Source organism: Anas platyrhynchos, chromosome 3, assembly GCF_047663525.1.
Source record: "Anas platyrhynchos isolate ZD024472 breed Pekin duck chromosome 3, IASCAAS_PekinDuck_T2T, whole genome shotgun sequence".
In the NCBI taxonomy this organism is placed as follows: Eukaryota; Metazoa; Chordata; class Aves; order Anseriformes; family Anatidae; genus Anas; species Anas platyrhynchos.
The window spans coordinates 14,562,598-14,583,245 of NC_092589.1; the positions used below are offsets into that span (position 1 = coordinate 14,562,598).

Sequence of the window (20,648 nt, forward strand, 5' to 3'; positions counted from 1 at the left end):
GAAAACTTCCAGTGTTGAGTTAGCAAGTTATATATTACAGCGTAGTGCATGGACAAGTCTCTCCTTTGACCTTTAAAAGCACGCTTTCCTGGCTGGTAATCTTCCCTGGGTGGTCAGGGGCAAATTCTTTAAGAGTGCTTCTGTTCTTCTGTCAGCCTGCTGTGCTCTAGCCTGTAAAATAAAGGCTTTTCCCTAAACCCCCTCTTTACTTCAACTTTTGTCTGTCTACTGCTTTTCCAGGATTTCAGTGTTTGTGTGTATACAGACGCATCACAGTGAAAGTGCCCCGGAGTGCCCGCTCATGCTTCTTACTTCCACAGCACATAAACTGCATTTCTGGGTTATATCTGTTCATATAATGTCTGGGATCTTCTTTGTGAGCCACTGCTCCATGTATTGCCTGTCCTTGAGGACTGTTAGCTGCAGACTGTCCTTGGCTCTGACAGCTCTTCCCAAAGTGGGTGACTTGCCCATAAACTTGTAACGTGTAGGGTGTGTTGACTGATATGTACCAAACTCTCAACTTGATCTTCTTCCTTGAATCCTAATCACTGAGAAAAAGTATTTTGTTTGTGACTGAAGTAGAGATTATGGATTGTCTGGTCCTTGCCTATTCTTTTTGGCTTCTGCAGGCTGGCAGTGTGAGTCTTGTGCTGGTCTCTGCTAGTGTGGGGGTTTAGATGCTAGGTTCAGCGGTTGACCTAGTTGTGAGAGGGAAGGGATTAAGTCAAGATTAGTTTTTTGTTCCTTTTGGAGTTTTAACTACTAAGCCAGCCAAGTTATTAATAAATAAACTTTGTGTAAATAAATGAACTTAATAACAGACTTCTTCACAGTGAGGGTGACGGAGCACTGGAACAGGCTGCCCAGGGAGGTTGTGGAGTCTCCTTCTCTGGAGATATTCTTGAGACCTGAATGCTGTTCACGTGTGCTCTTCAGAGGCTGAGGAGTTGTGTAACTGCTGAAATAGGGTAGACTCCGACGCAAAACTTCCCTGTGGAGCATCCACAACATACAGCAGAGTAGCACTGGGCTTTTAATACTTTATGTAGTGTTGTCAGTCAGCTTGGAGGAAAATGAGGGTGTGCCATGGAAGTCTGCAAAAACACAGCACAGCAAATCTCCTCCTTGGTATTTCATAAGTTTTTCTTCTTGTTTTGTAGACTTCTCCTTGCTGGATAGGTGGAAACACTGAGCCTTTAACTGGGTTTACATGGAGAGGTGGATGTGAACGGGAAACCACTGGCATTCAGATCTGGAGCGAAGTGTTTGTAATTGATAAGCCCAACGGAACAAAGGTAAGCGCTTGATTTAAATAGGCGTATGTGGTGATTTTTTGCCTCTGGGTGGATAGCTTTAATGCCATGGTTTTAATGCAATCAGTTCAAAGATGCTTTCCTGTGTGTTCAGTAGCTGTGTAATCTGTTTGGAAACCTTCTATCAGCTATCAGTGCAGGTGTGAGTCTTCCTGCTGGTTTAAAAGATTCAGTCTCCAACAATAGTCCCATTCTGAGATTACTTTATTTTGGCAAAGTCTACTTTGTCAAGGCTTATGGGTGGGTTTTCCTGTGGATGTTTTAGAACTGCGTTGGCTATAAATACCATGTATAGACAAATGTTGTGATAAGAACAGTTCTAACAAACACTGTTGGTTTTGGGATTGAGTATGTGCTCTAGCTTGTAATTTTGTTCTAGTGAAATGCAGCACATGGCTGTGAGTATTATAAACAGTTTTGGTGTCTTTAGGCTGGTCCTTCTGTGTAGTTTAACAGGTAGCCCACAAAAAGAAAAGCATGTCTAACAGCAGGGTAAATGGCACAAACTCTATGCTTATCAAAACTGTGAGCATTTTAACTCTAAATCAACCTAACTGAATCGTTTTGATTTTGGGTGTCTATTTTCATGCTGTAACAACTTCTAATGTTGTCAGTAAACACTTACTCTGTAATACCAGTGCTGTATTCTCAGCTATTTGTGTTCTCCTGAACTGTAAGCTCTTGATTATTTAACTTTCATAGCCTCTGCGTTGCTGAGATGAAAAGGAAACATCTGGTGGTTAATATGGGACACTGATCTTAACCAGCTAGTGGTTTAGAGGCCTGTAGAAGGTTTTGTCCAACTTTATACCTAACCAAACAGTTCTCTGGCTAAAAAACAGCAGTTGTGAGGATCTGTTTATGATTTTGAGAAAATAAAATCACTCATTTGTTCTTGCTTATCAGTCAGCCCTAACTGAAAGAGAAAGGGATTGTAGTAGATTCCAAAGATGGCAATTGGACAGATAAAGTCTTACCATTAAGACCACTTCATTTCTGTGTCATTCTAGCAGATGGTCAGTGTCGTTACTTTTTTGGAAATAATTAAGACACATTTTAAAACAATCCAGTATAGCTTATTAGAGCTGAGACTGAAGTTCCTCCAGTGAGGAAGAGCTACCTTCTACTCTGCTCTGTGCCTTGTTGGATGCTGTTTCTGTGGGAGGGGGTAACTAATGTAGCAAGGCCAAGGACATAAGGCTGATGATACGGCTTTGTATTGCTGCTTACTAATCTGTAGGTGTGCATAAATGTGTGTGCAGGGAGCTGGCTGAGGTTTAATAAATAGGTACAGAAGCTGAGAGATGCTCTACTTGAAACAGAATTTAACCCAATGACCTGGAGTTTGAAAGTGTAACAACTTGGTTAACTGTTGCTGCTCTTCAAAACTCTCTAGGTTGCTGTACTACTCATGGATACCCAAGGTGCCTTTGATAGCCAATCCACTATCAAAGACTGTGCAACGGTTTTTGCTCTGAGCACCATGACGAGTTCTGTCCAGGTGAGAATACCTGTGCTGGCCAATAATGACAGCTGTAGGAACCCTCTTGCTCAAGTATGCAAAGAGTCTCTCTCTAGCCATGCTTAGAAAGTTCGCCTGCGTATTTTCCTCCAGCTATTACTGAAGATTTCATATTTAATGTCCCAGTTTTCAGTGTTGTATAGGTAAGTTTCTCTGGAATCAAGGTCATTCAAGGCCAAGCTGGGTTAAATCGCTGACTGAACTGGGGAATTAGAAACAAAAATGGCAAAGTAGTAACTGCTTCTATGCAAATGTAGTACAGAACCTTTAAGATGTTAGATGACAAAACTCAGGGTGAAACTACACTGATCTGTTAAATGTACCTCTGCTGCTACTGTTAAAACTCCTGACAATTCTCTTGTGCTACGCCCAGTACTCCTTTTAGGCTTGTGTCTTAATGTGCAAGAAGTAAGCACATTTTTAAGGGATGTCAAGTGACCTTGTTCAGACATACTCCTATTAACTTTGAGGTTTTAGTATGTAGAACACTGCCTATGCCTTGTCCCTGTCCCCCTGCCCCTGTTGTTCCTGTGATAAGGACAGGTTGTGGATTATTGATACATCTTTGAGTTTACTGCTGTTCAGTATTGGTTGAACTTATTGAAGCAGTTGTGAGCACCCTGGAGAAAGCCCAACTTCTCCAGGAAGATTTGGAAGCAAAAACCTGGTGAACTACCTGCTCAGCTGTTTCTGTGTCAGAGGTGATGCTGCTTGGTCACTGAGTCCTGGAGCACTTAGATTTGAGGATGACAGATGGGTATGCCCTTCTCAGTCCTCCTCTCACACCCATATGATGATTTGAAGCACTCGGCATTACCACTAGATCTCTTTACAGCTTGATTCCTTGGAATGATGATCTGGGAAGGATTAGGGTGGCCAGCAGTGATTTTTGTCCCTACCACTTGGTATAGGGAGTGACTTTTTTGAGATGCCTTCTTTGATACTGTTCTAGAGGCTGGCTTTCAGGTAGTTAAATATTTCTGGAGGTGGTAAAAAAAAAAAAAAAAAAAACAAAACTCAAGATGCCTAACAACAGCTGCATGAAGATAATGGTTTCAAATCGCATTTTAATTCCTTTACTGTCTCTTACAGGTATACAACTTGTCCCAGAATATTCAGGAAGATGACCTTCAACACTTGCAGGTAAGAATATGCTGAATTTATATTAAGCTGTTTCTGAATTAACAGTCTGGAAATTGTTCTTGATTTTACTACTAATGTAACTGTGATTTGAGAGCAGCTTCCTACTTAATATAAAACATGAAAGCTGACCTGATACTAAAACTAGTTCGGCCTATTAAAATGTTATTTGCATCAACATCTGTGATGCTTCCTCTTTGCCAGTGTAGATGTAAAATAGCATAAGCTCCTAATTTGGTGAAATCTTAACTTTCTAAAGTCTGGCCTGTACATTAGAAAGTCTGGTCTCTATGTAAGAAATCCCAAAATTCCTGAAAGGATTAGAATGGGAAATGATTTATGAAAGCGCATAAGATGCTTCCCATGTTTCTTCTTTTTCCATAACATAAGAAAATAGTGTTTCATAACCAGCTTCCGTAGAAATTTGGGAGTTCGTGTCATGGCAGGAAGATTATCTTCCACTCAGAAACCTTCTCTAGTTTTTCATCTGAAAAACTTCTACAGTCTCATTTTTGGCTAGAAACAAGAGCAGATAAGAGTTCTCCTCTCACTACTATGGAGTTTTCATCCTCTAATTGAACATTGTGAGCAAAGGCCACTGAATTCTGGCTTCATATGAATGGTGTAAGAGCCTTATCTCCTTAAGTTAAAATCTGTAGCTTCAAAGGCTAGCTTGTGTGTTAACAAATATCTGCCTGTGCTCAGGCCATGACCTCGTCACAGCTTAAAACTGTTTTACATGTCCTCTGATTGAAAGGACTTCTGTCTTGTTCAGAGCTGCTAAAGACTGGCTGCCAATACTGGAAGTAGAAATACACTAACTCGACATAATCTTGTGATGCTGTTCTCAGTTAACAGCATTGTATCGCTGGACCAAAACCAAACAAAGCCTACAGGGAAAACAAACACCATTTAAAAAAAAAAAAAAAGGTTTAGTAAATTATTTGAAAGCTAGACTTTCCTGATGACCCTGATCCTTTGGCAATCTCAGTGCAGTCTGAATGGAGTGTTCCCTTTCTTCTATAGTAGATGGGATTTGAGGGAAGAAAGGGAGGAGAAGGGCAATAAATAAAAGTAAATGCTTGTGTTCCCTGCCCACTGAAGGTGGAGACAAGGAATCATGGTCTGAGGGAAGGAGATATTATTCTGAAATACTCTTACTCCTTGGCTGCATATTTTATTTTTTTATGTAGCAGGGAATGGAGTGGGGGTGGTAAGTTAAGATCTCAGGAACAAGCCACTCATGTGGATGCTCGACCTCTTCAGAGCTTCTTTATGCTCAGGGTGAAAAGGGCTTGGAAGTTCACTTGTGTCAAATTAGTCCTGTAAATTTTCAGATGCTCTTGTAACTGACACAGGGGAAACTGTCCTTTCAGCCACAGACTTCTTTTTCTGAGGTGTACAAGGGATTGGCTTTAATGCAAAGGAACAGTTGCCTTGTTCTAGAGGGCTTCCTTCATCTCACTCTCCAAAGTTTATAAAGGGGCTTGTGAGGTGCCCTCACCTGACAGCGTTAAACCTGGCTGAAACAGCCAGCATGTGATTTTTTGTTCTCATGGGTTTGCTGGCCCACTTAGTCCAGTGAGGAAGAATGCTGCTTTTAGCATTAAAGATGCTGAAAGCAACCAGGCAAAGACAGCTAGCGCTTTTTTCTGCTGAAGAGAAAGAACAATTATGAGTTAAGGTCACAGGCTGAAGCAGAGATCTGGGAAGCTGCTGAACTTGGCTAGAGCTGAGGTACTAGGCATTGAAACACAAGCCAAGTTCCTTGAGATTTCCGGGAATAAATTTTTCGTGGGAAGTAAGGGGGCAAGTGTTAGACAGGCGTACCTCCTTAGCCGAGGTGATGAGTGTTGGAAACTGCCTGTCTGAGAGACGCAGTCAGCTTTCCTCTGAGAATAGCCCGCTGGCCACCCACTTAGAGCCCCGGTGTAGTGCCAGTTCTGGAGTGGCAATGTGAAACCAGCGGAAATTGTCTCCTCCCTGAATTTCACTGACCATTGGCGTACTTGTTCTGGAGCTGCACTGACCACTCTAGGTCCGTAATACAACTTAAGATTGAATGCATTGTTATCTAGTGACATAAAGGATTCTTACAGTAGAAGACTGTTTTCTGTGTGTCACCCTTACACTCTTCTTTTTTTTTTTTCAGTTGTTTACAGAATATGGAAGACTAGCCATGGAAGAAATATACCAAAAGCCGTTTCAGGTAACTGTGTGTTGAGTCTAAGCAATTGAATGTGTAGAAAATTATCTCAGGATAATTACGAAGAGAACTTAGTTGGGCTGAAGCCAGTCTGTTAGTCTGTTTTTTACAAGACTGGTTTTCCTTCTCTGTCACTATGTTTCTTGGCAAAAAACAGTAGAAGAATGCTGAAGATGATCATATTTTAGGCAACTATAGCTTTGTGCCTGGGTTTTAAGCACAAAGGAAGCGTCAAGTGATGCACTGAATTCAAGGAGAAAGTTTCATGTTTCCTTCCTAACTCATTTCTTCTTGAGGTGTGGTTGGTCTTTGGTGCATGGTTCTGAATATAGGTCATATGGCCTTGAAGAAATTGAGGGATGTTGCATTTTCATTATTTGAAGCATTAATGGCTGCAGTATTTGAATTTTCCAGAACTGCTAGCGTCTCCTGACTATTTCCTAGGCTAGAGGAGAGTTTGAGGCTTCTTCCACTTAGCAGAGACAAGGACTGAGACTTCTCCAAACCCGAATTATCAGATGATTCTTCTTAACCTGTAATGCTACCAGCAGTGAGTTTTTGAGACTCTTGTGTCTCTAGAATATTCACCCTGCAACTGTGAGCCCTTTATGTTCCTGTGATTGGCCCAGGCAAGATGGTGTCTTCATCAAGCACCTCATCTCATAAGATTAATGTCAAGGTTTGTTCTCTGTCTTCAGCTGACAGGAGGAAACAACCATGTTTATCCCTTTTGGGGTAGTAAAAGGCAAACCCATGGAACAGGGAAGCTCTCTTTTTGAGATGCTGAAGTACTTCCTTTCAGATAAGGAGCAAGTTGCACTTGTGTATATATTGGTGTATTTTTCTTAAAACTAGCAACTACTTGCACCACAAAACTACAAAGCTACTTAATTTAGAATAGCCAAGTTTAGAATCTTTAAAAATTTCAAACAGCTACGTGTGATAGTTCTTGACCTTAGGAATGATGCAAACCATTCACCCCTGTTGTTCTTCCTTTTACAGACACTAATGTTCTTAATTAGAGATTGGAGTTACCCCTATGAACATGCATATGGTTTGGAAGGAGGAAAAAAGTTTCTAGAGAAAAGATTGCAGGTACGTTATGTCTAGTAGTCCTACTCTGATTTAACTTAAGTGACACCTCATTGTCAAGATAGTGATGCACAATGATCTAGCTCTTAAAATGCTTGTGATGTTTCACTTATGCAGGGTTCTTGGGTTTAGAACTCTACATCTTTAACATCTTTAGGTTCAGAAATAAAAGTCTAAACACACTTGTGCTCTTACTGCTTTCAAGCTGGTATTTAATCTTGAGGTACTGCAAATCTATATTAGCAGCTCTTACACCTCTTTTTTCTTCAGGTAAAGCAAAACCAGCATGAAGAGTTACAGAACGTAAGGAAGCATATTCACTCCTGTTTCAGTAACCTTGGCTGTTTCCTGTTGCCCCACCCTGGTCTTAAAGTTGCAACAAATCCAAATTTCGATGGGAGGTTGAATGGTAGGAAGCTTTCCATTGTGTTTCTTGATTCAGATCACTGAATTCATTTTCTTTTTATCATAGAAGTTAAGCACTGAAATAGTTGGCCATTGAAATGCTTGATTAGAAAAGTGTAGGGCTAAAAGGTGAAACGATAGAATCTAGAAATACGTATTGTGTGTTATTGGTTTAAAGGTAAGATGGAATGGATATCTTTATCTGGATGTTGATTGTAATCTTGATTAACTTGAGACATCCCTAAAGGTCATACATTAAGGATTCTAAAGAAAAATAAAGGTTTCAGAGGTGAGCGTTCACGAAATGTAGACTTTCCTTTGTTGTTATTGGAAGGCTTTTCTGTAAGAACTCTCAAAAGCAAAGGTCAAGCACTAGAATAACTATAAAATAGCTGTAGGCTTCTGCCACCGCAAATTGGGAAGCAGTTAGGATTCTTCCAGTTACTGCCTTTCCCCCAACAGAGGGAATATATCAGAATGGCAAAGGCTGAAAACAAGATTTTTGCAGTAGGGGTTTTCCCACTGACAAGTTCTGTGGGACAGATCTGTGGGTTTGTGCAAGATGTTGGTGTAATAGGGAAAATGTACTTTGAGTACTACACGGACTACAGAGTTCTGTTCTCTGTTTAATTTAATATTTCAAGAGTAAATAGAACTTACTGAAGCTATAGTATGTATTTAAGCCTTTAAATATTTAAAAAAATGCAGGTAAGGCTTTTGATGGTATTTTGAGGGGTTATGGGTTATCAGTGTTCCTTTGGGAAACATAAGATTAAATACTAACCACTGTTTTCTGACTTTTACTAGATATAGACGAGGATTTTAAGAAAGAACTGCGGAATTTGGTACCATTACTGCTTGCCCCTGAAAACTTGGTAGAAAAAGAGATTAGTGGATCCAAGGTGACCTGTAGAGATCTTGTAGAATATTTCAAGGTAAGCAAACTTATGCTAATTATTTTTGTTAATGGCTTTAAAGAAAGTATTCTAATTTTAGGGCATGTTCTTCCCAGAGAAGATGAAGGTATCTAGGCTGACATTCACTGATCAGCTCAATTTTATGTTCATTTCATTACTGTTTCCAGAACTGGCACACAGCTTCCTAACAGCGTAGCTTTGAACAGACTACTATTGGCAAAAGAGTGCTTTTTATTAGTTTGTAAATAAGCTAAAAATACTTCAAGCTCTATTAGAGATTTTTTTTACTCTTTAGAAATTATTTCTTCTTTTTTTTTAAGAGGGTTTTTGTATACAGACAGTAAACCAGCTCTTAAACTTCTAGATATGCAGTAAAAACATCAGATATTTTTTCTTCCCCTCCAGGGTTTTTTTACTTGTAAGGAAGATGCTTTTTAAACACTTGCATGTGTAACAACATTTCATGCTATAAAATATTTGTGGATACCTGCAGCTGTTAAACTCCTGAGCTGTTTTTTTGGTATCATGGTGACACCAGCAGTAATGTGATAACATAATCCCTACATCACCAGGATTTGGTCTGATGTGTAGCTTTTTTTTTTTTTTGAATTGGAATGGCTTAAACAGTTGGCTCTGTACAAGAAAGTAGCATTCCTCAAGGCATTAATTTTGCATTGCTTCTTCTGAGTGTGTGCTGTTGGAGGCAGGACAGAGCTGATGTTATGAAAGTAGTTATGCAAGGGGTGAATCTGAGACCAGAACTCTTAACACTTGTAAAAGGATGTCTTTATTTTGCAAATGAAAGGCATGATGTGGGATGCAGAAGTCATGGCTACTCTGACAAGGATAAAATCCTCTCTGGAGCTCATATGCTCAGTCTCTGTATTTACATGGCTGCATATCACTTCTTGTTCCATTTTCTTCTGTAGTAAGACTCGATCCCATATGGTGCAGGGAGTGCATGTTCAACAGCAGTTTAGGAAGGAGTGCACCCTAAAACTGAGTGTGATATTGCAGCTATTGAAAAGCTGCCTGATTCACGTTGCAGTAGCCAGTCTGGGATCTGCTAAGCAGGGTGCTGTGGGAACTCAGTAGTTGCATAACTGAAGAGAGCTGCTCCCTTGTGACTGTGGATCTAAAGCTGAGATCGTGAAGCCTGAGTTGGAAACCGGAGGGTTTTTACTCAGAGGAAATAGCTACAGAATCAAGGAGGGTGTCCTGGGAGCAGAGTCCTGTGTAATGGTTTTTGTAGGTTGTCCTACCACCTAGAGCACGAGGTATGTAGGGACCCTGATGACCTTGTTCTCATCTCCTCTAGGGAGAAAATCTTCAGGACAGAGGCTTGTAGACAAGCTGGGGGGAGGGCAGTAGTAGTGTGGAGAAGAATAACTGCCCAGCCTCTATGGGGCTGTTCATGGCATGGCTTTGTTGGTTTAACCTGTCCCAAGAACTGTGCTGTAGGACATGAGCCGTCTTGTGGGCTGGAGGAGATATATGAAGGATGTTCTCTTCCAGCCTTGTGAAACCATGGTGAAAGAAAGCACCCGAGGATTGGCAGGGTGGGGAACAGAGGGACAGCCTGTCTACTTGGCTTCCAGTGGTGTTTTGGCAGTTCAACACCGTACACGTTCCAAGGGAATTCCAAGGGAACAAGGCATGGGGAAATAAATTACGCTTTTTGGCTGTTTGGACAGACCTCTTGCCAGAAACTCTGCAAGCTGGTTGCCTTCATGGTTTTGGAAGAGGGCTCCCTGCCTAGCAAAGACCTTCTAATGCATTTGAGGGAGCAGAAGACTGTTGCCAAACCTGTCACTTTTTGAGATAGTGGATGTGTCTCCTCAAGGTACTCCCCAACTTTGCCAGGCCCCAGCCTCAAGTGCACAGCCCATATTTATGGAAGACATGGAAACTTGTATTTTGAAGTGGAAGAAAGTCTAAAAGTAACCACATGCACAGACCAAACTCGGGCTTATTGGTGCTTGCACAGAAAGAAAGCCTGTCAGCAGCTATTGAAAGAGAACTCACTGTGACAGAGGGATGAACAACTTATTTTAATACTGATGGAAGCACGTTAATTGAAATGCTTTGTTTAAGTATTGCTTCTGTTTACTAGAACTGGATATTAATAAGGATTTCATGTTAGGCTTTGGGAAAGTAAAGGAGTTAAAACACTGGGGGTAAATGGGTGAATGCCAGACCTGTGTGGAGAAACTTGATTCAATGAATACTTACCATTGTTACAAAGTAATGACTTATGAGCTCTATCTTTATATTATCCCTTTTCTCTCCCTCTCCTCAATCATAAATGCTTAGGAAAAAGAAACCTCTTTTTTCTTATTTATTCCATTTAGGCTTACATTAAAATCTATCAAGGAGAGGAGCTACCTCACCCGAAGTCTATGCTGCAGGTATTTTCTTTTCTTTCAAATAACCTGATAGAAAATGTGTATTTCATAAGCCCTGTGCAGTTGAAGGTCATGAATGCTGGGAGTCTGCAGCTCCTGCACAGAGCTGTAGCTCTTGAAGGAGCCGTGTGCTGTGAAAGCAGACTGAACTGTGTAGCTTGGGCACACATTTCTTTCCTCAGTCCCATCCCCCAAATGGAGCAGGGGGTATAACTGCTTTCTTTTTAACTGCTTCAACTTCAAGCATGTTTCCTGTAACTTGCTTTTCTGTCAGTATCTTTCAGACTTAATTCACAGGGCTTTTGGTGCAGCAAACAGAAAGGAAAAAGCTTAAAGTCATGTAGCTAATATTCCTGTCTCAGTGTTGGGCTCCTTTATTGCACCTGTGGGTTGTTAGGTTGGATAGGTGCACTGAGTTAAGGCCTGTATCTTCTTTACATCTTCTCTGGATCAACCCAAAAATCAGCTTTAAAATGATCTGAACACAAACTGATTGTGCAAAGCTCTGTGTTGAATCCTTAAATTGCTTGGGTTGAAGAGTTTTCATCCAACTGTGGACTCCAGGACTGGTTGTAACCATTTCATATTTAGAAGACTCTTTAAGATTCCTGTGTCACTTCATTAAGATAAGAAGGATGAATAAACAGCCAGAACGGAGTCAATGAACCAATTCTTTAGACTTTGGCAGGAGGAATGGTTCAGAAAATTTGTCACAGTGAAACAAAGGCTGCTATCATTTCTTCCAATTAACATGCCATAGATGTGGCTGTGAGATACAGAAGATGCCATCTTGCAGGATGAGCTGGAATAACTGTCCTGGACACAACACAGGTTGAAAGTTGCCTTACGTCCTTACAAATTCTGATGCCAGAACTACACATAATGCAGGAATATTGGCTTGCTTCTTTCTTCACAGGTAGTGACGTATCAGGATTAACATTTAGTAATTTAGAGACCCTTACTTGCTTTTTAACAGTAGAACATTCAGAAGAGATTGTACAGGCTTGCTATCATGAGCAAGCACGTGGGATTTTGTCTGCAGCTGTACTAGAAAGCTGAAAAACCCCTTTCTTCTAATCACTTTGTTTTAGTATCTATCATTAACCTTCCTTTGCTGATGTGGGGCATTTTCTTGGCAATCTCAGTCCTTGGTAGTCCTTGGTGGGTGTGGGGTATGTTGGGCAGTGTAACTACACGTGTGTAACTTGCTGGTGATGCTGTAGTAATACGTGGTGCTCAATGTTTTCTAGGCAACAGCTGAGGCGAACAATCTTGCTGCTGTGGCAGGAGCAAAAGACTTGTACAGCAAAGGCATGGAGCAGGTATGATAACACAACTTTCTGTCTGCATGCGGATAGGGGCTTTCAGTTTTAGTGTTAAATTTGGTGTTGGCTGTGAGCATGTTGATGGGGGGAAAAGTAGCTTAGGCTCCAGGACGTGTTTTCTGTCCTCTGCACTGAGGTTAGGTGTCTGCAGCAAATCCAGGATTCTTTGAGATGTAAACTGGTGAGGAGGTGTGGGAATGGGAGTTCAATATACCACCTGCTAATTCCTACCACTGCTCTTAAAATCCTGTACTGTGAAATGTGCAGACAAGTGAGATGTGTGGTGGGTCAGGGTAGACCCAAAGGTAAAGTTCTAGGATGGCTTCATGCTTCTGAATAGTGGTTATTCGTTAGCTGTCAAATGTGTGGATTAAAATCACCCCTTTTTAAAAACAAACAAACAAAAACTTTAATCCAAAAGCTATCTTGTCTGGAAAAAAATATGCAAATTCTTACTCGCTGCTTCTCTTGAAGGTAGTGACTTACACCACTCCAAGCTGAATGCCTGGATGGACTTCACCCTTTGACTTCCTGGTGTTAGCAATCTTTTATCACGGCAAATGCTGGAAACAGTTGCATGTCTTGCAGAGTTTAACAAGACTATGCTTATTTAGAAACTCTACAACAGGACCAGTGGGTTTAAATGTGAAATCACATGGGTGATAACATGCCACAAACAGAGCTCTCTGTTAACTGGGCTAATTCTGGTCTTAATCACTGAAGTAGCTTTCAGTTTTGAAGTTAGATTAAGACCTAATGCTAGCGGCAGGCTAGCCAGCTTCAGTTGTTAGCAGGCTGACTTGAGAATGCTGGTGTAGAGGGATTCCTTCATTTATTTCCATGTTTGGAAAACCTCTTTAAAATAACTAATGGGTTGCTTCTATTAAAAAAAAAAAGGCCAAATTGTTTCCCACCTTGACTCTTTACGGGCTGTTGAGATACTGTACTCACAAGGCTTCTTACTTGGGATGAGGAATAAACAGAAACAGATGTGCTCTCAAACAGACTTTGTTTCCATAGTAATTTTCCCCAGTATTGTGTATATTTTTGTGTCACTGTAGAGTGTAGTGTAGATAAAAACACAAATGTCTTAAATCAACTTCTATCCAGATGTCTCAGTGTTCTTAATGTGACACGACTTTGAAAGTTCTGTTTTAGGAACAGCACTTAAGACTGGATTATGTATGGGTATTTCTTACTGTACTGTCTGAGTTCTACCGGTGAACAAAAGCCCTCTTCTGCTGAGTGTGCATAAACAAAATACTCTTCCCCTGATGACCTTAAATGTGAGGAACAACAGGTGCAGTCGCACAGAGCATGAGAACAGTGGTAGTATTTGTATGGCAAGCGGTGGTCTTGATACATCAGAAGCTCCTAGTGTTTCAGTACTCTGAGCAATGTGCAAAAACAGTTTTGGAGGTTGAGAGACCTGTTTTCCAGGGAGTTTTGCCAGGTACAGAGAACTGTAATAAGGAAAAATCAGACAGGTGCTTGTTAAACTTGATCAGGGGGCAGCAGGTGGGGTGATGGTGTCAGGATCCCGTTGCTCTGAAGCAGCTAGTCAGTGAAGCCATGCAACTTGTGAGGCAGAAAGGGTATGTTGTGCTCTGAGAAAGCGATCTTTTCAGTGCCCTGCTGAAGGGGAAGCAGCAGGAGGAGCTTAAAGGTGGTGTGCTCAAGACACAGGATGACAAGCACTGCCTTGTGGCAGGAGAGAAAAGGCTGCGGTGTGACATCATATGGAAAGAATCTTCAGTCTTTAGACATGGACCTTTACAGTCAGACTCAGAGTTGGAGCTGATCTGAGCAGTTGGGACCTTTGGCCTAGGTAATCACTAATCGTAGTCCGTAAGAGGTCAGACATCAGTGTTACAGAGAAGTCATCATTGGAGTCTAACCATTTTCATACCCATGCTGATTTAGGGAGAGGAAGACGGTGGGTGTCCACGTCACAGGTATCTGAGTCCATGGTCTCTTCCCTTCAGCAGAAACATTCTCTCACAAGTTGAGCTGAATCAAGCCTAGAGGACAGTCTAGGGAAGAACAGGCTAAAGATGTCAGCAGCTAGTTCTTGTTTATTCATATCACCTGGTAAGTTCCCTGGGACCTGCAAGTGGCAGCAATACTCAGGAAGTTGCTGAGTGTGCAAAATCTACCTCACTGGTGTCCAAGTTCAGCAGTGAACCTCTCGCTGAGGTGGGTGACGTGCTGTGAAAAGCTGAGGGGAGGGCTTCGGAGTGCTATCTAACCTTCCTCAAGCCAAGCTTTGTCTGCCTTCTGGCATTCCTTATTCCACCTTTTCATAACAGGAAAATATGTTGTGGCTGCTGTCCTCTCCTGGGCTTGCCCAAAGAGAAGGACTGAAAGTTTTAGTTGTGACATACGCTACGGCTTTGTATCTGAGCAGACAGATAAGGCTCTTGCTGGGCTGTGATGCACAGAACCTTTGGCTGCTTCCCTTGGGATGGGGTTCTAGACCTTAGAGAGCTGAGGAAGTTGCAGGAGGTAGTCTGCTGGCTTGAGAGGTGGGCAGGTTTGTTTTCAGTACAGCTTAAGATATTTGGGATGCGCTGACACCACCTCTGATTATTCCTACAGATTTGTGGAGGAGATAAGCCTTACATTGCCCCGGCGGACCTCGAGCGGAAGCACCAGGATTACAGAGAGTCGGCTGTCAGGCAGTTCTGCTCGGTGAAGAAGATGGGAGGGGAGGAGTTCTGTCGGCGCTACCAGGAACAACTCGAGACGGAAATCGACGAGATCTATGCAAACTTTGTGAAGCACAACGATGGCAAAAACATCTTTTACGCTGCTCGTACCCCTGCCACTCTATTTGCAGTCATGTTTGCCATGTATATAACCTCAGGACTGACTGGGTTCCTTGGAATGAACTCCATAGCTACCCTGTGTAATCTCGTGCTGGGGATAGCTCTTATATCCTTTTGTACTTGGGCATACGTTAAGTACTCTGGGGAATTCAGAGAAGTTGGAACAGCCATTGATCAGATCGCTGAAGCTATATGGGAACAGGTTGGTATTCGTTTTCATGAAAAATCTTTCCTTGAGCAAACATATCAAATAGTTTCTGCTCAGTGTTGTGAGTAAAAACTGGTCTAGACTTAAGGGAGAACACTAGTTCTGCTGCAGGGAAAATCAGGTCAGGAGTGCAACCACTCTGCAGTGTTGTCCCACACAAGGAATGTTAAACCAGGAATGTTGCTTAAATACATGTGTATATGTGTTACATAAAGGCTTCGCTAGGTGCTTGGATGGTAAGAGTGGAGGGATTTGTTAGAAGTCATACTACTTTTTGGGGCAGAGAATTCTGCTTTCAAAGGTAAGTTTAAAGCGGCAAACTTACAGTATGGATGTGGTGTGTAAAGTATTTAAAGAAATGTGGAAGGTGGAAACACTGCCCTTCCTCACCTCACCTGATAGTGTGACACTGGAGGACTAATTAGACCTCAAAGAAAACTGGCTGATGAGTAACCAGACTAACATGCAGTAGCTGCTACGAGAGGATGTGCAGCAAGTTTCTTCCTCTGGGAAGACTTGTGTATTCTGTGACCCTTCAAGTAGCACAGTTGGTGCTACTGCTGTTACAAGAAATACATGCCAGTCAGATTAACCCCTGAAAGAAGATGACTTCAGTGTGAGAGAACCGAAGGCCTCTTGTACAAAGATTTTGCCTGAATCCAGGTGACGTAGCTGTCCTAGTACAGCCGGTGTGGAGAGCTCCTGACCAACTCTTCTGAGTAGCTTTTCATTTTTCTCACTAAAATAGGTTCTACAAGGTGTTAAGCAAATAACTAACTGGAGACTTCTATACTGCTACAGTCTTCCACATCTGAAAAGTGACTTTGTTCCAGATGAATTCTAGGCAGTGGTACACTAAACTTGTCTATGAACGACTGTGATGTTATGAACTGCCATGTAAAGTAACTGGAGAGACGAAGTGGATTTCATAATAAGAAATTGAGCATCAGGTACTAAAATTTGAGTTGCAGCACTTGACTAGTGGTTAAAATTGAGGCTCTTCTGTACCACCATAGCTTCTTGCTTTGCATCTCGGGGTTGAAGAGCACTGCAAGAAAAATGGAAGGTGTCAGCTGGATGTGTAGTGCTCACTGTGACAGCACTGCTGTAGGATATCTGGAGCATGTAGGGTTTAATTTGATTTTTGGCCTTCCCTGAGATGAGGGAGAACTTGATTATGCCTTCTTATGGGCCAGAGGAAGGTGTTCTCCAAAAGAGCTTGCTGGTGGTATTGTTACAGTTACACCACACTGACAATGGGCAAAGCAGCTACAGATTCTGGTCCGAGTCTCTTGCATTGTCGTTCTTGCTATTGATTTTTCTTTCTTTTCCTTCCATGCTTCAGAGGAATCCCAGGAAGGTAAGAAGCTACTGATGATCTTTATTTTCTGACCTTGACTGCCTTTTTCTGCTGCTTTCTAAGAGCCAGTTTCCCTAACAGCTCAATTCATGTTTTAGGTGTTTTCCAAACTCTTTGAAGTCCTTAGATGCCGAACGATTCGCCGTGCTCTTACATCAGTGCCGCGACAGCGACTCTCATCCAACAATAACAAGAAGAAAAACTAGCCAGTATTTTTAACTTTCTTTCTGTATCTGAAGTGTTCACACTTACACATATAGGACAATAAGCTGGACCGTCTGGGCCGGTCTGCATAAATGCTGTAACCATACCAGACTGATGCTGCATATAGGGTATGGAATTGCACATCCATCTTCTAGGAACTATAAAGTGGTTTGAATTCAGAGAAATACTGCTGTATAGGAGGGATATCACTTGTGTTTATAGCATGTGGCTGATTTAACCTCATTACCGTAGCAGCAAAACTCATTTCTCTTTCAGTTCGTGTCAGTTTGTTTCAGACTTCAGCATTCCAAGTTTTTTCATTATTTTGAGTCTCATCTTTTTGTATGCGTTTATATTTTCTTTTCCTTGGTTACCTCATTTTTTTGTTTCTTTGCACGTTTCTCATTCCACAGGTGTTGAAGCCCATGAGTGATAATTTGGTGGAGGATCATATGAGACAGTCTGTTAAAAACTCTATCAAAGCAGGCCTGACCGAGCAGGTGTCTCACCATGCCAGACTAAAGACAGACTGACAGTTCATCTCCTCTTCAACTCTGCCCTCTCATCTTAGACATGCTTGCTGTACCATGAGAACTCAATAAAAAAAAATAAAAAATAAACCAAAGTTTACAATCAACTGTAGAAGTAGTTTAGTGTGACTGGCTTCACAGATTGCTGCCATCACCTGGGGAGAGTAAGTTTGTCAGTGCTCTGCTCCTGAGACAAACTGGTGCCATGGAGACCGCTGGGGTGGGAGGGAGGGGTGCGTGTTTTTAAGTATAGTCCTGGTGAACTGTGCATGTGTGCGTTTTGGGGAGTGTGTGGGGGAGGCATTTTTTCCCCCGGTGTTTGAGTTGATGATGCAGTTTCTGGCTTACAGTGGGGAGCCTGTCCTCTGCAGGAGGTAGTTTCAGGGAAGTAGCAATCAGACCCACCTGAAGGGTGCTGTCACCAGATGTACCTAGCTCTGCCACGTCCCCTTGCCACCTCTAAGGCAGGAGTTGTCCTGTGTGTCGAGTTGGTGAAGCCATTAGAGCCACTCCGTTGCAGTATGTATCTTGCTTTACTGCCTTTTGTACCAGTGTTACACAAATGCATGTATTGGTTCCTCACGCCGCGGATGGCAGGAGTATGGTGAGGGAGGCGGTGGGTCAGAGCATACGGTGTCTTGCCTTGAACTTGCAGACCTGGTCCCGAGGGAGGTGCATATCAGAACTGAGCTGTCTTTTTCTGCAGTTTAGCCTTCATGTATATAATATTGCCATTAATTCTACTGGGGGAGAAATTCCATCCAAAAACGTTGCCTACAGCTACCAAGCAATGAGTTAGGATTGTCTGTACAGTGTGTTTAGTTTTTATTTTTTAAGAAATCACAGATAGGGCATGTATATGAAATATAAATATATAAATACGATTTTGTATCAAAGTTTTGTAGTTTATGGCAAAACCTGGTTCTGTGGTAGCTAAGTGCAGTCCCTGTAAAGGAATGTTTGTGGCTCATGTAAATGTGTGAATGCATCAACAATTTGAAGTTTTTTGATATATTTGTGATATTTACCTGCCTTGAGCACTGCAATCTCTCACCCCCTTGGGAAAATCAGTGGGAATGTTTGTTGTGAAACTCTTGTCCTCTGTTGCATTTTAAAGTTATTTCCTGTAATTTATTTTCAGTACATGATTAAAATCAGTTGTGTATATATGAAATTAAATTCGTGCTTATTTTTAAAAGATGTTTAAGTATGTATTCTACTACATAAACTATGTCAAATACTTATCCTGACAATTATGTAAACAAATTGTCTATTGTACTTCATAGCTTTCTATTGAAGCTGATGTTTCTCTCATGCTTGTCTCTGAAAGATGACATTTGTCTAGCTCATATCCCCTCCCTGTTTAGGAAAACTTTCTGCTCTTCTAAAGCACGCTTCTTGACTTGTGGAGTTGTGTCAGCTTCTGCCCTCCGACAATTGTATCGTTCTGAAATCTTGTTACAGGATCTGTTTTCACTCTTGACTAAGCATCAACTAAGGCGTTTTCAGATGTGTGGAGTACAAGGGCAGCTAAAGAGTTAACTGCTGTAGTTTCAGCTGGAAATGACTGTGTGCAATAGCTTGTATTTCATTTTTTTCTTCATTCCGCAGTAGTAAAAATTTCCATCAATGTTTGAGCTTCATCAGGCTCCCCTCTCATCAGGGAGGGAAATCATCTGTTTAGAACTAAAGCAATTGCACTGTGACTTTTGTACCCTAAGGAGCTTCTAGGGAGCGGTGGTTGTTACCTGATTTCCAGAGATTAGGGCTCAGCTCCAGGTGAATGATGCTGAAGATGAGGTAGGAATGTTGCATTTTATGGTATCTTTAAAACTGTACAGATTAAATACCGTTATTTAAACAATCTAATGCTTTGGTGCTGAATCTCTTTTCCTTATTAGTCAAAAGACTGAGGAGGCGTGTAGGATGCTTGCCCTGTACCTTCCTGGAGAATGCACGAAGTTTGTCAGCTGTGAGGCTGCGCTGTGCCCTGCAGTGACGGTGAGAGCAGACCCTGCCCAGGGGGTGACCCTAGTGAGGCTGCAAGACTTGACCCAGACTCTACCCTGTCAGCATCAGAGGACTGATGGTGGAGGGGAGTGGGGAAGGGGAGAATTCTGAACACTATGTCAGGAAGCTATGAAATGAATGCTTCAGGGCACACAGAACTGTAGGGACAATTGTCATCCTTCCCCCACTGCCCCAGGTTCCCATTCTGAAGGTTTAGGTTAGTCATTTAGTGTTAGGGGGCTTGTCTGCACGCATACACAGAGCACAGGATTCTCCTGCTGCTGTGGCCGAAAGGATGTGAAACCATCATGGTGTTACAGTAGGGGCTCACTTCAGAGTGAGGGAGGTAAGTGGTGCGGGGAAGGGGACTTGGGGACTGTGCAGAACCTGCCCTGGGATGCATGTGGGAGGAACCGAAGGCAGGAAGAAAGAGATCAAGATGATTTTGGAGAGGAACAAGTGTGGGAAATGGAAGGTCAAGGGCATAAAAGGTGCTGGTTGTGTGTCAGCAGGCTGCTGGTGAGTGTGCTTGTCTGTCCTGGGTCTGTGTGTGATCGCTGTGTTCTGACCTGTTCTCTCCTTTAACTCCATTTCTAACCTGCTCCTTGGGTGTTGGGGCTCAGGAGACACCTGAGTGCCACCTGGGGTGGGACCTCGGGCCATGGGGACTTTGTGGGGAAGATGGGAGTAAATGGCAAGAGTGTGTCAGCAGCTGTGGAGCCTGGGTATGTGTTAGTGTAGAACAGGGGTCTGGGTTAGCCAGGTAAGTGGGAGCCAGCTGGTGAAGCAGCCCCGAGGCCAGGCTGGATGCACTTAGAGATCTGTTAGGCAACAAGGGCACAGAGCTCCTGTTAGAGGGACTGGAAGGTCCTTGGGGTGCATGGGGGACCCAGAGACACGTCTGTAGTGTGAGTGCTGCCCTCTGCGGGAGGCGGCCGGAGACTGACGAGGCCCTGAATGCTGGTTACTGGAGATACTGGTGCCTTAAAGGCCAGTGCTGGTGAGTGCATGGGTGTTGTGGGAAAGGTGGCAAGATAAAAGATACTTTTGGTTACTTCAGGAAACATATGAATGTTAGTGATTATTCTGCTGTGGTTAGGATGTGTTCTCCCAGCTGGCAACAAGTTAAACAGGAACTCAACTTTACAAATGTCTACTGAAGTCCCTAGGATCCTTGTGA

At 42.4% G+C, this 20,648-nt stretch overlaps 1 protein-coding gene across 15 annotated transcripts in view; it reads left to right on the forward strand.

The window, feature by feature from the left end:
* The window catches only part of ATL2 (atlastin GTPase 2), a 43,660-nt gene extending 24,338 nt beyond the window's left edge, over positions 1 to 19,322 (forward strand). For 9 of the 15 annotated variants that reach the window (XM_072035353.1, XM_072035359.1, XM_072035352.1 and 6 more), the window contains 12 exons: positions 1,164 to 1,298; positions 2,713 to 2,817; positions 3,931 to 3,981; positions 6,131 to 6,187; positions 7,187 to 7,279; positions 7,547 to 7,685; positions 8,489 to 8,616; positions 10,950 to 11,006; positions 12,254 to 12,325; positions 14,927 to 15,358; positions 16,710 to 16,724; positions 17,342 to 19,322. In XM_072035353.1, the coding sequence (XP_071891454.1) occupies positions 1,164 to 1,298; positions 2,713 to 2,817; positions 3,931 to 3,981; positions 6,131 to 6,187; positions 7,187 to 7,279; positions 7,547 to 7,685; positions 8,489 to 8,616; positions 10,950 to 11,006; positions 12,254 to 12,325; positions 14,927 to 15,358; positions 16,710 to 16,724; positions 17,342 to 17,461 (1,404 nt within the window). In that variant the 3' untranslated portion in view covers positions 17,462 to 19,322. The other 6 variants (XM_072035362.1, XM_072035349.1, XM_072035356.1 and 3 more) reach the window with 4 other exon arrangements.
* Positions 19,323 to 20,648: the final 1,326 nt, after the last annotated feature.